Source organism: Ctenopharyngodon idella, chromosome 3 (genome assembly GCF_019924925.1).
Source record: "Ctenopharyngodon idella isolate HZGC_01 chromosome 3, HZGC01, whole genome shotgun sequence".
Taxonomy (NCBI): domain Eukaryota; kingdom Metazoa; phylum Chordata; class Actinopteri; order Cypriniformes; family Xenocyprididae; genus Ctenopharyngodon; species Ctenopharyngodon idella.
In genome coordinates this window covers 37,780,324-37,799,054 of record NC_067222.1, presented here as the reverse complement: position 1 = coordinate 37,799,054, position 18,731 = coordinate 37,780,324, and the positions used below count along the sequence as shown (strand labels likewise).

At 34.1% G+C, this 18,731-nt stretch overlaps 1 protein-coding gene across 1 annotated transcript in view; it reads left to right on the top strand.

The window, feature by feature from the left end:
- The window catches only part of hs3st4 (heparan sulfate (glucosamine) 3-O-sulfotransferase 4), a 132,924-nt gene extending 129,149 nt beyond the window's left edge, over window positions 1-3,775 (top strand). The window contains exon 2 of the mRNA XM_051888642.1: window positions 1,465-3,775. Coding sequence (XP_051744602.1) covers window positions 1,465-2,119 — 655 coding nt within the window. The 3' untranslated portion in view covers window positions 2,120-3,775. The remainder of the gene's footprint in view (window positions 1-1,464) is intronic.
- Window positions 3,776-18,731: the final 14,956 nt, after the last annotated feature.

Below are 18,731 nucleotides of genomic sequence, written 5' to 3'. Positions count from 1 at the left end.
TAAAAAATAATGTGTTGGCTCAACAAAATAATAAAACAACAACAACAACAATAAAAAAAAAAAAAAAAAAAGAAAACAGTTTGCATCAATTTTTTTGAGTTATGACAACTTTGAGTGAATTTACGTTCAACCAACAAGGTATACTGAGTTAGAGGAACTTAATCATTTGTAGAATAAGCAAATTTTTAAGTTGATTACTCAAAATAAATAAGTCACTTCAACTATTCAAATTTCAGTTCAAATCAACATCTATCATAGCACATGCTAGCATAACTTATTTAACAACTGTGGGATGTTGCTTTTTCATTACTATTTTGAAATTATTAACTCAAATGTACAGATTATGCTATTTTAATAACTAAATGCTGTAAATGCTCAATAAATGTTGCAGTTTGCTCTCAGTTTGTTTATACAGTCAAACCAGAATTTATTCAGATACCTTGAATGTTTAATTCATTAATACAGTTTATTCACTATAGTTGTTTAAAAAATGGGAATAAAATATGACAAGATCTCAGAGTTAAACTGTGTCAGAAAAAAGTGAATTTTAATTATGTCAGATAACACTTTAGCAAAACATGGTCAGGTCAAAGTGTCTGAATAATTTTTGGTTCCAAATTTTTATCAATTTTACTGGTAAGCCACTGTATGAAGAATTTTTGGATATAATATGTCACAGTTTACTTTATTTTGCTATCCTCACTTACATAAATGAACTACAGTGTCCTGCACCCACTAGTAAAAGATTATCAAAAAATATTAAAAATGTCTGAATAATTTTTGGTTTGACTGTATATATACATATACATATATATATATATATATATATATATATATATACATACATATATGTGTGTGTGTGTGTGTGTGTGTGTGTGCTTCTTGTTGGGATTTTGAGGTTAAAGAAAACATGTCTGGTATTTACACAAGATTTCAAAATTGTTTTATTTTGTTTAGCCTATATTTATTGTTTCTGTGTGACTTCTAGAATGTTATACTGCAACCACAATGAAACATTAAAAAAATGTTGTAAAAAGCCTTGCTGGGCTTGCTGAGATGGAGTGTAACACTCTGTGTAAATGTATGATAAAACAATACCTCAGGCTCAGCAGTTTTAATGATATGCAGTGCACTTGTTATTAAAGTTCCAAAACAGCGCCAGGAGTAACACAGATGGAGTCAATTAAACAACGAACACGCTCATACACGTACACGTTTCATCTTTGGTCTTTTATCTCTTGTATGTTACTCCGTGGCTGTAATTAGCTGTGCGCTCTTACTTGCAACATTATGTCCAGTGATAATAACAGTTATTTTCATGTGTGATTTCAAATAATTTACCATTTGGTAGCTGAATCAATTTTGCACGTACCGTGTCCTTGGGTATTGTGTTTAATGATAAAGACGGTGCGCCGTGTTAACTACTTCACACTAATTTGCTTGTCTCACTTCTGGTGTTTGCAGGGAGCTGATGCCGTCTACTCTGGAGGGACAGATCACAATGGAGAAGACGCCCAGCTACTTTGTGACAAACAGCGCGCCGAAGCGCATCCACACGATGGCGAGAGACATTAAACTAATCATAGTCGTCCGCAATCCAGTGACCAGAGCCATTTCGGACTATACTCAGACTCTTTCCAAGAGGCCCGAGATCCCCACCTTCGAAGTGCTGGCGTTCAAGAACCGAACGCTGGGCCTGATCGACGCGTCGTGGAGCGCCTTACGAATAGGGATCTACGCACTTCACCTGGAGAGCTGGATGCAGTATTTCCCCCTCTCGCAGATGCACTTTGTCAGCGGAGAGCGGCTTATCGTTGATCCGGCCGGCGAGATGGCAAAGGTGCAGGATTTCCTGGGACTCAAGCGTATTGTTACTGACAAACATTTCTATTTTAATAAAACCAAGGGATTTCCATGCTTGAAGAAGCCAGAGGACAGCAGTACCCCACGTTGCCTTGGCAAGTCCAAGGGTAGAACTCACCCCAAAATAGACCCCGATGTCATTCGCAGACTGCACAAATTCTACAAGCCCTTTAACATGATGTTCTACCAAATGACAGGGCAAAACTTTCAGTGGGAACTGGAGGAGGATGGCAATTCGCCTGGCTCTCGGGACTAAACCCCTGCTGCTCTCCGCACCACCAGCCTTCTCATAGCCGAACCCTCATCAACCCCTCGATCCGTGCTTCAACACATCAATGCTGTCTTTGCGAAAGTGTGTGTACCCATAGCAAGAGTGCTAATCTGCTCTGTCAACCCCTAATACCAATGGTGTTTATGATGGCAAACGTTATTGTAAATATTATCCCGAACATAAATATATTTATATTTGTCAAGAGAAGAGAATTTTATTCATTTCGTTCAGAAAGAGTTGCTATACGAATCATGTCTTCTATGATGATGCATGCGATGAGTTAAGTGTCCTTACCCACCATCACCCTAAGGGTTTTGTTTTTTTAATCTCTCTCTCTCTCGCACACCAGCAGTGAGTGCAGTACAATTGATAACCAAGGATATTTGTGGGTTCTGAAAACTAAAAACAACTACAATCAAATGCAGATCTTATCAATACAGTAATTCTCTCGTATGAGAATGTTTCAGCTATTTCTGCCCAATTTTATGCATTCAATTTTGTGGCTAATAAAAATTCAGACAGTCGGGTCCAAAAGCTTATACTTCTACATGCATATTTTTAATTATATCATATATTAAATATTATAGTATGCATTATCAGAATGACAGTTTTACTGCATATACTTTACATTTTTAAATCTTAAATCTGGTAATTTCCATTTTTATTTAGATCTCAGGCTTTTGGACTGTACTGTGTATTTAATAAATTAGCTTGAAGAAATGCACGATATGTGGTGTTTCTTCAGTTTGATTAATTGTTCACTTACACTGCTATTCAAAAGTTTGGGGTTGTTGTATTGTTTTGGGGAAGAAGTGTCAAAAATATAGTATTATCAAAAATACAGAAGTATCAAAAATACAGTATATGTATATATATATATATATATATATATATATATATACACACACACATAAACAATAAGGTACGAGAGGCTGTGCTGTATCATGAATAAGTCCGCTTTGCGTCGTGCCTAACAACACCCTTCAGCCGTGACTTATTGACGATACAGCACTAGCCTCAAGTACCTTGCTGCTTTTATAAAACGGTTACCACACAATACAAATATTAAAGCCAAAAATATGTATCAATGCAACTTTCATGAACTAAACTCTTACTAAAAGCCTTCCTTCCGCCAGAAAAAAATAGTCCCTGGCCGTGAACAGCAACAGAAGTTACATTATTACGCCATTAGATGGCGGCAAAGACTGTCTTTATGAGTGTGTCAGTCAGTAACGAAGACTTTTACATTGAAAAGACTGAATTGTTGTGAACACGGAACAAGACACAACTGACAAATGCTTTGACTAGCGCTGTCAGTCACGGGAAAACCCCTTAACTGTTAAAAGGACAGGATAATACATTGGACATTTAAACAGATTTTTTATTATGAACATAGGACTGACCTGAAGGAAAATGCTAAATCTGAATGCAGGTAATAAACTCGCTCACTCGATCTTTTTCTCAAATACTCTTCTACATAATACAGTAAGCCACAATTAACAATATCAGTTGAGAACATACAGTTTACATTGCTAAGAGTGGTTGCTAAGGGTGTTTGTAGTGATACACAGAACCGTTGGGTGAAGCAGTCATAGACGTGTTTTATCGTGAATACACAGCTATTGACCAATCAGAATCAAGGACAGGAACTAACTGTTTTATATATATATATATATATATATATATATATATATATATATATATAATTATTATTATTATTATTATTAATAATATATTTTAAGATGTAATTTATTCCTGTGATGTCAAAGCTGAATTTTCAGCATCATTACTCCAGTCTTCAGTGTCACATGATCCTTCAGAAATCAATCTAATATGATGATTTGATGGTCAAGAAACTTTTTTTATTATTATCAAAGTTGAGCAACAGTTGTGTTGCTGCATTTGAATAGCATTTATTTGAAATAGAAAACTTTTGTAATATTATAAATCAATTTACTCTCACTTTTGATCAATTTCAATGTGTCATTGCTGAATAAAAATATTAATTTCTTTATATCTAAATCCCCAAACTTTTGAACGGTAGTGTACATGGTAATAAAATGAACTTTTAGACATCTGCCATGCTAATACAGTGGTATTCCTTTAAGTACATTGGTCTATTAATATGGTAATCATTCAGTACCAAGGTTATATACAGTATGTATAACATGACTATACAAGAATTGCAGAATTATTTTCATTGTATGAGTGTGGATTCAATGGATGCCAGTTCAGAATAATATTTGATATGGTATGTGAGTGATTTAGCAGCAAATCACCTTTTTCTTTTATCTCAAAGAGAAATCTAGTATTTTTAAAATAATTTCTGACACTGTGGGACATTGTGTGTCATTAATCACAACCTCAAGCCATCTCTTATGTGAGTTGATCACAGCCACTAAAACTGTCATTATCACACTCACTGCTTATTTCAGAAAAAATCCAAAGTGTTGCACATATGCTCCATTTCTGTTGTATTTTATTTTTATTTATTTTATTTTTTTTTTGTTTTAATGCAGCCACTGGCATAGTGATACAGCAACATAATAATGAGTGTAGCACCAGTGCTGGCGGAGGGAGCAGCAGGGAGTTACCAAACATCTGCTGTAACAAAGTGCTGTCATTATAGACAAATGGGACATTAAAAGAGATTCCTGTGAAAATCATCAAGGAAGTGAGATTTTTCAATGTACAACTTACCTGATGGATACATTTAAAGAAACTCTGTATGGAAATGATATTTCTGGGATTGCTGCATTTATCTTGATGATAAATGCTCTTATTTTTCCAAAAAGCCATGTTGTTTTCATAAATGTACTGTTACCTGACAATATAGTGGATTTTGTTATATTTACAATATATTGAGCACATGATTGGGAGAGACAAATGTCTTTCAGTATAAATGATGTGTAGGTCTTAGCCATTCATAACCCAAAGCTATGTTTCTCAATTGCCCTCATCTCAGATGTTGTCATACATTTAAATATTATGCAAAGCACTGTTGCATGACCTGTTCATGCCTAAGACTACTCTTTAATATCACTGGATACTTATTTATTTGGCAATTTAACTCTGTGTTATGCTATATGCGTTTTTAAACCACACGACTCCAAGTCTCAGATGAAAAAGAGCATTACTTGAATAGCAAACAGTGATTAAATGACACAGCCCATTGGATAATTTTAAGAAAACATTAATTACATTTGTGCCGTGACATTTAAAGTAAACCCTCAGGATACAAAAATTGAGATAAGTAAATCTCATTGGCCTCACATTTAGAATTTATTTTCAATTATTAATTGATTACAAACATTCAGGTCATAATGAACTTTGCGAGTTTACTTATTCCAGCAACAGAATTCATAGGTTAAAAAAGCAGAAATGTGGTTTACACAAATCTGGCTTGTTTGATAAGACACGAAAATAACAGGGTGTAAACACTGCTCTTGGATTCACATGGTTTTCGAATTCCTCCTCCATCCAGTCTGTTTGCCATTTCTCTGAACTATTTAACAACTTCGACAATCAATGCGGCCAATAAATCAATAAACACAGTCTTAATACACATCCCTTGCGGTGTATCAGCCCCTCCCTCTACACACCTCTTTGGCTTGTTGTATGTTCTCAGTGCTGAGCTGGTGTGTTTTTTTGCCCGGGGGGAATGGCAGACCTGAGAGATGGTTACACAGAGCAATTGGTTCAATCAGAGTAAGCGCTGTGCTGCCCTTTTATATCCCCCTGACTGAACACTGAAGCCTGAACCACAATATCCCAGGTCACCCGTTCTGCTTTGAGCCTCAGCTGTGTATCTATCCCCCTAGTGCTCTGCTGAAAAGCGCACTGATTTCAACTTTCTCTCTTCCATGTAACACACCTCCATTCATCGCTCAACGACGGATCTGTGGATTAAGACAGGTGGGACCCGACTGGCTGCTTTTTCTTTATCTTTCGTTTTTTTTTTTTTTTTAACGGTTTGCGCGAGCCAAGCAGTGCTAACTTTAAATGATGGTTTCCCAAACACTATGTCCTAACCAGACGTGATGCGGTAAACTGTATATGCTCACTTTCTCACAGCAAGTGACATTTTGCTGCAGGATTTAATCCCAAAACCTGGAAACGAGTTAGCTTTTTTGTCCTTCTGGTTCCATCGTTCTAAAGTCAATGGGGTTTTATTTATTTATTTATTATTTTTTTGGCTAAATGCCTGAAATAAGTCTGTGTTTAACACAAGCTTAAGACATTTTCACACTTAAATAATAAATTAGACATACCCCACATGTGATTTTATCAAGCTTTTACTTGTCTTGAAAAAGGCGGTTGCTAACAAGTGGGACTGCAGATGTTGTCGGACATTAAACATCATCATGGTGGAGAGATAAAATCATCTACTCACTAGTCCACTTTTACAGCCTTGTGTTTAAACATCTTGCAAGCTTTTCAACTTGTGGATTATAGATAAAGATTGAAAGAGTCATTGGAAGCTTAGGCGTGTTGAAGATGTGCAAATGTTTTGTCGTTTCTTTATAGTCTAACTAGCTTTTTGGTTCTGGCGATTGTATTTAGATTTCAAAATTCATAAAAGTTGTGTTTATTAGTGAAGATTATCATGATGAACAAACCATTGTTGGTCATAGAGCTCATTTTCTGCAATAGTCCTAAAGCCAGTGGAAAAATCCTATTGACTTTTTTGTTGAGGGAACCAAAGTGGTGCTAACTTCTGGGTTGACCTACAAAAAATATCATCTCTGCAGCATCAAATAACTTATGAATGTCTAATTGACCCTTCGCCGAGGGTTTGATTGACAGGCGATCTAACCAATCATAATGCCGAATCCACCATTTTGTCCGACAAAGCAGTCAGGGGAGTTAGTAGATTTAACGTCGGTGGACTTGAACTTGAAAAATTATGTGTACTGACATCTTTCCGCGGTTGAAACAACATTCCTTCTAATGTTCATTCATGTTTATTTGATGCTATAAATTAACTAGTAGGAAGAGATGATCGTTTCACGAATCGCTTGAACTGAGGCACTACAACGATCTGTCACGACACAATAAAGAGCCACAAAATGGTATTTTTTGTTTAAATTTCTTTAAAAATGACAAAATTTGAAATTTGACACTGTTTCATATCAAAAGTAACCTGCTCTGTTACTCTGCTCCTTGTCTGTCGACGCGTTGTCAGTGTCCTCTATGCTCCGCGATGTATTTTTCACTGCGTGAGAACACGATGTGTGGTGTGAGAGCGGCATGGCTTGTCGGACGTAGCAACAGTAACTAAAGGGGACGGGTCTTTGCGAATGGTCAATTGCATCACAGCGTGTATCAGTTTAGCTTTTTGCTGGAAATCTGCTGGTTAGGACATGGTATAAACCTTTAGTTTCATGAGGAGAATTATCCACCAGAACGAGACTACAATCAACACACTGTGAAGAAAAAACCCCCGAAGATATGAGTATTTGATGTGAAAATACTCAAGGTTTGAGTAAGCTGCAGCAGTGAATAGGTTCTTGCAGATATTTTGGAATGTACAGCTTCATGAATATTCTATGTATTTGCACACTAAGAAAACATTGATCTAGAAAAAAAAATCTGCTATGATGTAAATATCAGAAGTGTATAATGTACATATGCAGCTAAAATTCTTTTTCAAACAAAAAATAAAAGTGGAACAAAAGCCACCGAGGTCTCAGCCTCCTGTATGTGTGTGTGTGAGAGAACTGATGTGCCGCTGTTATGTACTGGCAATGCTTTTGCTGACTCAGTGAGCAAAAAGATAGAAACAAGAGCTTTGAGGGCTCAGAAGTGCAGTGAGAAAAGAAACCCGAACCTCTGAGAGTCCAGGGGAAAAAAATGAAACTTGAAAGGAATTAAATTTCGACTACGTTACAGTCTTTCATTTCTGTGCTCCGACAAGAGACGTTTCTTTTGTGTCCTCCGAGATTATAAAAAAGGGATAATACAAATCCTACCCCCTTTTGACACTGTTATTCTAGTGCTAAACCCCTGGTTTTACATTTAAATCAGTCTCTGATATTGTCAAATGTACAGAAAGTGGGCTTCAGTGCTGGAGTCAAATATCCACTGTGTGAAAGCACTAGTAGTTAAACTTCTCATAGCATGAATCATTGAGCATACATATACATTGAGTTTTTGGTAACACTTTATAATAACGTTTAGTTATAAGTCATTTATAAATTATTAGTTAATGATGAACTAATCGTTTACAAAACATGACTATACATTCATAAATGATCAATAAGTGTTATGCTAACGATTTACAAATGTGTTGTAAATTATCTTTAAAAATGTGTAAATCATGAAATAAATCAAACAGATCATTAGTAGATGGTTTATAAACTATTAGTTGATACATTATTTATCACTTATAAATCATTGAAGTTTTTATGTCAAAATTGTTTCATTATCTCAATAAACAATTGTTAATCATGAACAAATGATGAACAAGCCATTAGTAAATGATCAGTATATGATTTACTGATGAAGTAGTAAGCTGGTCAGTGTTCAAAAGCACAAACATGCAGGTATGCTAAAGCACTATTTTTAAGAAGAGTAATTTATTTGTTTTAAAGTGGATAAACATTTATAAATGCCCAAGTGATTACAGTGGGTTATGTTACAGTGTTATGCGAAAGTTTGGGAACCCCTTGCAGAATCTGTGAAAATGTGAAAAATTTTAACAAAATAAGAGAGATTGTACAAAATGCATGATATTTTTTTATTTAGTACTGTCCTGAGTAAGATATTTTACATAAAAGATATTTACATATAGTCCACAAGACAAAAAAAAAAAAAAAAAGCTACATTTATGAAAATAACCCTGTTCAAAAGTTTGGGAACCATTGATTCTTAATACTGTGTGTAGTTACCTGGATGATCTACGACTGTTTTTTTGTTTTGTGATGGTTGTTCATGAGTCCCTTGTTTGTTCTGAGCAGTTAAACTGAGCTCTGTTCTTCAGAAAAAATCTCCAGGTCCTGCAGATTCTTCAGTTTTCAAGGATTTTTTGCATATTCGAACCCTTTTCAGCAGTGACTGAATGATTTTGAGATCCATCTTTTCACATGGAGGACAACTGAGGGACTCAAACACAACTATTAAAAAAGATTCAAACATTCACTGATGCTCCAGAAGGAAACACGATGCATTAAGGGTCTTGTGGACTATATGTAAACATCTTTTATGTAAAATATCTTACTCAGGACAGTACTAAATAAAAAAATAACATGCATTTTGTATGATCTCTCTTATTTTGTTAAAATTATTCACATTTTCACAGATTCTGCAAGGGGTTCCCAAACTTTCGCATAACACTGTAAATCCTTTCACTCATCAGCACAGGCTTGTGTTCTGTGTGGAGTGTGTGGGATCTAGTGATAAAGTCAACCTCTGAACCGGTTTTACCTTCCACTGAAGCTCACATCAGGTGCACAGAGTTAAAGACTCCATGTGTGTCAGAGAAGACAGCTGTCTATACCCGCACAAGTCAGCACTTACACTGCAGTACACGCTACAAAGTGTTCAACACATTGTCAACCGCTTCTAGTGTGTTTCGGAAATGTCTCGCTCCTTACCATAACCACAAATTTCAACACACTACTAAAGCAACTCAACCAGGCCTTGCCCTTTATTGTGCATATGCCTTGGCCGGCAATATGTTCGTTCCCGGAAGAAAACTCAAGACAGCGTTTGAGGGAGTTCAGAAACAGTGCTAACTGATATAGAGAATAACTCCCTTTGAAGTGGGCTCTGTGCTTTATAACTGTGCAGACCTTTTTCATGCTCAAACAGCAAAACTGGATGCCAAAGAAAGTTGAAAATGTAAAAGAAGAAGAAGAAGAAGAAGAAGATGATGATGAAAACCATAACAGGACCCCTTTAGCTAAGTGAAAAATAAAATTAAATAACACCTCTTATCAACAAGCTGCATGATTTTAGGTATTATCTCTGTAGCACAAACTTTCAGTACAAGTTTCTCACTAAAGCTGTGAAGTGTGAATGGTGTGAAAGTGTGAATCTGAATGGTGTATACTCACATGAGATGGAGCATGTACTCATAATAATTTGTTTGAAATAGGTCAATGTGTTTCTGCGTGCTGAAATGACGTTACCCACTGTGTTTCACTAAACACAGGAGAGAATCTTGCGCTCATTGCCACATCTGTAGATAGTAGTGCAGTATTGTTTGAGTATGCGAAGACGAAAATTATATAATGGAACATATCATGCTTCAGCCGACAAAATGAGAGAATCAGTAGCTCTTTGCTAGTGTTAAATGTAGGCACTGTTAATTCCTAAATGTTCCATATTAGAACCTTTTCTACCATCCCAGTGATGGCTTTTGTACCTTTTTTTTTTTTTTCTGAGAGTGTGACCAAAGAAGCAGAAAATATCTGAAGACAGGAGAGAGAAAAACAAGCGTATAATTGGAACGTTCTTGGTTATCTTATAAACTTAGGAAATCATACTCACTAGTATACCAATAAATGATGTAACTAGTTCATCGTGTGTTAGCTGGGATCAGTATGGCGTATGAAAGGTGGAAAGATTTCATGAGTAGTGATGCTCAAGTTCACTGTAATTTCTAATTAGTTAACCTTACTTTAAAAAAAAACAGCAACAACATGCAAACCAATAACCTTAAAAAAACTAAATGAAATAGGAATAGTTTGTTGTACTAACAAATGTTTATTTAATGCTGCGCTTAAGAGTATAATCAGAATATTATACTCAAAATTATTATTTTCAACAACTAAATCATTTCAAGTGTTTTTTTTTTTTTTTTTTAAAGGATCATACTTAAAAAAAAAAAAAAAAAAACTAAAGTCCTAATTTTAGCCTTTGGTTTGAACTGTTTTTTTCTGCTCAACCCCTCAGGTATGCAGGGCTTGTTTTCAGAGAAATACCTCTTTGATACACCCTACCAGAGATCTGTTGCATGAAAGACATGCAAAGCTGCCCTCGAATTGCCTGTCCCTATGGGGGGATTTATGGCGTGTGGTTCTGAGACGGACTGATCTCTTCTAGACTACAGGCGGAGTCATTCACTCCTATCAGAACCACTGCAGTTGGCCTGTTATCACAAGCAGAAAAAATTAATTGTTTTGTGTTGCACCGGTAAGGTAAAGACAATCAATCTGCATAATTTCCGGTTGGCTGCATTTACGTTGCAGTGTAATAAAGTGATGCTTTATCATATAGAAGAGTTCTTCTACAATAAGAGTTCTTCAGTTCTTTTGTGAAAACTCAGATTCACTAGATGTGCTGTAATGTGATTTCTGACGAAAAGAAAAAATAAATCCAAAAACACTGCAAATAAAGAATAAATTTGGATTTTTTTTTTCCCGTGTCAATCTGGCAACACCTATAGGCTTAATATGAAACCTATAAAATGTTAGTTTTGTGCAGTGTTTTACCGTAAACATCAGTATGACTGAGAAAAGACAACATGTTGTAGTTACAGCACGGTTATAGCTTTGTGCTGGGCTACAATGCCTCGAGTTCCCCCTCAGGCCATCTAGACAGTGATGTCTAAAAATGCATCATCTCTCTAATCAATACCTCCAAAATGATCTTGGCTGTGGAGGTCTAGTTTCTCTATCCATCATTATTGGTAATAGTCTCATTAATAGAGTGTTGATTCATTTTCTGCCGAGTGGATATTAACCTTTTGCCAGTAAACATTCATTATGTTTGTGAGAGAGGTGTGTTCTATTAGAGTGTGACGCTAGAATACCAAATGACGCTTGGGAGGATTTCACACTACAGCCCCAAGAAACTTTCAGACGCAGAGCTTCCCTTGTTAAAGACCTTCATTTTGCAGCACATTGCAGCAATACAGCAGAAATTGATTCAGTTGCTTTTGCCCCTGGAACATTTTGTATCAACTTATTTAAAAGTGCATATTCTGCAGAAAAGTGCAATTAAATGTGACAAATTAAGCTATAGGAATATAGTACTGTGGCTAGAAGCACACAAGGCCCAGACAAACTGAGACAAGATACTCAAGCAAGAGACACGGTTTCACATCTGACGTGTGTTATGTCCTGATTTTGTCATTCTTGCCAACTGTCGACTTTTTCTATCAATAAAATAAAAAATAAAAAATGCCTATAAAACACACACACACACACACACACACACAACAAGTAATGTTTACTTTTGAAATAAATTGTTATAAATAAATATAATAATTATTAGAATTATTTTGTGGGATTGATTGCAAATATATAAGCTTTACCAAAAATGTTTTTCTTATGTTCCCTGTTAATATACAATTAACCTTTACAAAAGTACATTTTGACCCAGTATACAATGTTGCTATACATTAAACATGAGCCTGAATTCTGTTGATTGTGTGAACATTTACATTCCTTCTTCGAACTGCAACTGCGGATCCATATATGGAAAAATATTACTCCTTAAACATAATATATATATATATATATATATATATATATATATATATATTTATTTATTTCAAGCATGAACAATTTAAATTTGGTCAAACTGCTTTCATATAGAAAATAAAAGAACCCTTCTCATACAGAGACATTGATATCAGTACAAAAAGCATATTCAGATCAAGGATACTCAGCAGCATAATACTTAATTTGCATGGTTTAGAGAGGCATAAGAGTATGTTTTGCTTCATTCCCGATCATTTTTATCATATTTTATCTCTTTATCTCTTGCTGATTTGCCCTCAATACATTTCCATCCGGCTTTAAAGGGTTAGTTCACCCAAAAATGAAGGTTCTGTCATTTATTACTCACCCTCATGTCGTTCCACACCTTCGTTCTTAGGTCTGAACACAAATGAAGATATTTTTGATGAAATCCGATGGCTCAATGAGGCCTCCCTTGACAACAAGATAATTAAGACTTTCAGTGCCCAGAAAGCTACTAAAGACATTTAAAACAGTTCATGTGAGTACAGTGGTTCAACCTTAATGTTATGAAGCGACGAGAATACTTTTTGTGCGCCAAAAAAAACAAAATAACGACTTTATTCAACAATATCTAGTGATGGGCAATTTCAAAACACTGCTTCATGAAGCTTCGAAGCTTTACAAATCTTTTGTTTCGAATCAGTGGTTCGGAGTGTGTATCAAACTGCCAAAGTCACGTGATTTCAGTAAACGAGGCTTCGTTACGTCATAAGTGTTTCAAAATTTCAACGGTTCACCACTGAGGGGCGTGACTTTGGCAGTTTGATACACACTCCTAACCACTGATTCAAAACAAAAGATTCGTAAAGCTTCGAAGCTTCATGAAGCAGTGTTTTGAAATCGCCCAGCACTACATATTGTTGAATAAAGTTGTTATTATTATTTTTATTTTTTTTGACACACAAAAATAATAACCCTTTAATGGGTCCAAATTTGCATTGTGGTTGCTTCCACACCCATAACAAGTCATTTTCTTTTTCTTTTTTTTTTTTTACTTCCTACTATATTCATTTGTAGTGTTTCTCCAAATATGAAACGCAAATACATATGAGAACTATTTTTATTACTGCTGTTGAATATGAAAATATTGACAAAACCATAGCAACGAGATGTGCTACCTATTAACATTGTCCACTCCAGTTTCCAGTCATGCTCATTGTTCCTTTCATTTTAAATATAGTAACGAGATTAATTGAGGTGCGTATGCTCTATAAACACTTAGGCAAGACAGTGCTTTATGTGTTATGAGGAGTGATTGTATGATCCTCTGTCATTGCTTTGCCTTGTGGACAAAGCTTTTTACACATTCAAATAAGCGCACAAATTGACATCTTTATGTCTAATTTTAAGCATAGCCATTATTCCCTTGTGCATTAGAAGCATCTGCTATAATGCAGCTTTTCTCAGGTCAGTCAGCCTGAGCTCTAAATGAAACTAAACAAGCATGGATAATGCCTTTTAAATGATTTTAGAAGCCTTAATTATTAAATAGCATCCAGCTCTGTTGTTCTATGTGTAGCTTGAAATGAAGACTGATATCGGAAATGTTAGATGCAGTTAACTTCCACTTTAAATTGCCCAAAGTATTACTTTAATATTTAACCAGTTGCTTTTTCTGCCTTTATGTTTACAGTCATGGTGTAATGACCTTAAAAGTTTTCCTAGGCCTATTTAATTACTAATTCATTATTCATTCGTTTGTTTGTTTTATTTATAGTATTTATAATTCTGCATTTCATTTTGCTGTGGATTATAATAGTTATAGGAGTATAACTGGCAAAAATATATATGCTATGTGTTTGTCATGTTATGTTGTTTTATTATGTTTTCTGTTCTGTTCTGTTCTGTTATGTTATGTAAAGCTGTTATTTTATGGTATATGATATTATGTTCTGTAAAATTATGTTGTGTAAAGTTGTTTTGTTATGTTTTGTGATATGTTGTTATGTGAAGTTATGTTCTGTAAAGTTTTTTTTTTTGTTCTGTAAAGTTGTTTTATGGTATAAGTTGTTTTGTTATGTTTTGTGTTATGTTGTTATGAAGTTTGGTTATGTGAAGTTATGTTCTGTAACATTATTGTTATGGTATGTAAAGTTGTTTTGTTTATGTGATGTTTTATGGTATGTTTGTATGTTATGGTATGTGACATTATCTTCTGTAAAATTATGTTGTGTAAAGTTGTTTTTTATGTTTTTGTGTTATGTTGTTATGCTGTATAAGTCTGTAAAGTTATGTTATGTTATTTTACATTACGTTATGTTATGTGAAGTTATGTGAAGTTATGTGAAGTTGTTATGTTATGTTGTTATGTGATGTTATGTAAAGTTATGTTGTTATTTTACGTTACGTTATGTTATGTGAAGTTATGTGAAATTATGTTGTTATTTTACGTTATGTTATGTGAAGTTATGTGAAGTTATGTGAAGTTGTTGTTATGTTATGTTGTTATGTGATGTTATGTGATGTTATGTAAAGTTATGTTGTTATTTTACTTTACGTTATGTTATGTGAAGTTATGTGAAGTTGTTATGTTATGTTATGTTGTTATGTGATGTTATGTGATGTTATGTAAAGTTATGTTGTTATTTTACGTTACGTTATGTTATGTGAAGTTATGTGAAATTATGTTGTTATTTTACGTTATGTTATGTGAAGTTATGTGAAGTTGTTGTTATGTTATGTTGTTATGTGATGTTATGTGATGTTATGTAAAGTTATGTTGTTATTTTACTTTACGTTATGTTATGTGAAGTTATGTGAAGTTGTTATGTTATGTTATGTTGTTATGTGAAGTTATGTGAAGTTATGTTATGTTATGTTGTTATGTGATGTTATATGATGTTAAGTGAAGCTATGTTATGTTATTTTACGTTATGTTGTTATGTGAAGTTATGTGAAGTTGTTATGTTGTTATGTTATGTTGTTATGTGATGTTACGTTATGTTATGTTAAGTTGTTATGTTAAGTTAAGTTATGTTATGTTGTTATGTGATGTTATGTGATGTTATGTTAAGTTATGTGATGTTATGTAAATTTATGTTACATATGTTATGTGAAGTTATGTGAAATTATGTTGTTATTTTACGTTATGTTATGTGAAGTTATGTGAAGTTGTTGTTATGTTATGTTGTTATGTGATGTTATGTGATGTTATGTAAAGTTATGTTGTTATTTTACTTTACGTTATGTTATGTGAAGTTATGTGAAGTTGTTATGTTATGTTATGTTGTTATGTGATGTTATGTTATGTTATGTGAAGTTATGTTATGTTATGTGAAGTTATGTGATGTTATGTTATGTGAAGTTATGTTATTTTACGTTATGTTATGTGAAGTTATGTGAAGTTGTTATGTTATGTTATGTTGTTATGTGAAGTTATGTTATGTTATGTTGTTATGTGATGTTATATGATGTTAAGTGAAGCTATGTTATGTTATTTTACGTTATGTTGTTATGTGAAGTTATGTGAAGTTGTTATGTTGTTATGTTATGTTGTTATGTGATGTTACGTTATGTTATGTTAAGTTATGTTAAGTTATGTTATGTTGTTATGTGATGTTATGTGATGTTATGTTAAGTTATGTGATGTTATGTAAATTTATGTTACATTATGTTATGTGAAGTTATGTTATGTGAAATTATGTTATGTGAAGTTATGTTACATTATGTTATGTGAAGTTATTTTATGTGAAGTTATGTTATGTAATGTGAAGTTATGTGAAGTTATGTTATGTAAAGGTATTTTGGTTCCACTTTGTATTAGGTTGCCTTAACTACTACGTACTTACATCAAAAAATAAGTACAATGTACTTATTGTGTTCATATTGTATTGCAAAACACTTTTGCTGCTATTGAGTTGGGGTACGGGTAAGGTTAGGCACAGGTTTGGTGGTTTGGACAGGTGTAAGGGATGGGTCAACAGTGTAATTATAAATGTAATTACAGATGTAATTACATGCAGGTATTTTTAAAATATAAGTACAGTGTAAAAACATCTATGTACACAATAAGTGCATTGTATCAAATGATTAATTTAAATGTAAGTACATAGTAGTTAAGGCCACTTAATATAAAGTGGGACCGGTATTTTTATGGTATGTAAAGTTGTTTTATGTTTTGTGTTATGTTGTTATGAGGTTATGTTTTGTAAAGTTATTTAGTTGTGTTATGTGAAGTTCTGTTCTGTAACATTATTGTTATGGTATGTAAAGTTGTTTTGTTATGTGATGTTTTATGTTATGTTTGTATGTTATGGTATGTGACATTATGTTCTGAAAGTTATGTTATGTAAAGTTGTTTAGTTATGTTTTATGTTATGCTGTTATGTGAAGTTGTGTTCTGTAAAGTTAAAGTTGTTCTTGAAGTTTATTTGTTTTAAATTTATAATATAAAATGCCCAATTTTAAAAGCATGTGAAAGGAACTAAATTAGAGAAAAGCACACATCGCTGATTCTGTTCACAGCTGTACAGTTCGAAAAATGAACTCTCAGAAGGGTCTGGTACAAGAGAGTCCAGTCATGGTAGAAGTTACTTTATGCAAATATATTCCACCTCAGGAGCAGACTTTCCCACCCTGATTAAATAGGCAAGAAATCCACAGCAGCCATGATTCCTCCAAACACGGCAGAGGTCTTTGCCAATGGGCTGTGTATTTCTGTTGCATCTTGCCCTGGCAACACATAAATGATGCAAGACAAAGAGACGCCAGATCTGATTGGTATGTGTGCCTGCACCCAAAGGAGGAATTTTAATAAGTTGTTGAATAGAGATTTACATGCTCTAGTATAACACAGTCTCTGTTTTGTTTCAGTTCGTTTGAGATGCAAGATGAGTGGAAACTTTCATTCTTATGAATAAAATTGTTCTCAGTCTTGGTTCTAGGTATAAATTCTTTTCATTTTCTTTTCATATTTTTCCATTATTATTATTAACATTTTATCCAGCAGATCGTATCTTGAATGTCCTTGAGTCTCTAAAGACACTTAATGAGGTAGTATATTGATTTTGTCTGTGTGGAGGCATAAACACATACTGTAGGTGCAACGATAAAAAGCTCATGGATTTTAGCTATAGAGTTTGGTTAGTTTGTTGCCAGAGATTTCTTACAGCATAACTATTTTTAGCAATTTAACAATATTCTCTACTTTACATCCAAGCTGTAAGATCTTACCCTGTTACAGTAATGAACCTGCGAGGGATTATTTCACAGCCAAGACTGTCTGTTATTAGTCTGAGATATGTTGATGTATGCAACAAATAGATCTGTAGGGTTATGAGGATTTGTCATAGTACAAATTGTCATAAAAAACAGAAGACTGAAAACAAGCATAAATAAGCTCACTGAATTGAGTTGAACCCAAAACATTAGACATGCCAAACTAACTCCACTGAGTGTCTTCTTATAGCAACAGCACACTTAAATATGCTATATATATTGTGACACACAACATCTATTACAATAACAACCACATTAAAGCTCTGCTGGAAGCTAAAGAAATAAGAGACTTCCTAACTAAAGAATATACAGTATATTATTCATTCACATTAGCCGGCTATTGCACAAGTGCCACTCTTCACCACAATCCTAACCCCAAAACATAAACTCTTCTCAATCCCATTGTAAAGGAACATTTACACCGTAAACCCTAGCGATCCAAACAATTAATTGGTTTGAGTAAAGACAACTCAAATTAAACAAATTAATTCAATCAAATTAGCTTTTATGAGTACAGAACTTTATTTTACTTTTGAGTACACAAAACTGACACATTTTAAGTAAAACTTAACTTTCTATTTCCCAGCATGCTTTGCCATGACACTCAAAAGGGAGAGTAAATGCAAAAATGAAGTGTCATATAATGTCTTTGGTACAAGATTGATGTTAAAGGGTTAGTTCACCCAAAAATGAAAATAATGTAATTTATTACTCACCCTCATGTCGTTCCACACCAGTAAGACCTTCGTTGATCTTTGGAAAACACAAGTTAAGATATTTTTGTTGAAATCCGATGGCTCAGTGAGGCCTGCATAGCCAGCAATGACATTTCCTCTCTCAAGATCCATTAATGTACTAAAAACTTATTTAAATCAGTTCATGTGAGTACAGTGGTTCAATATTAATAT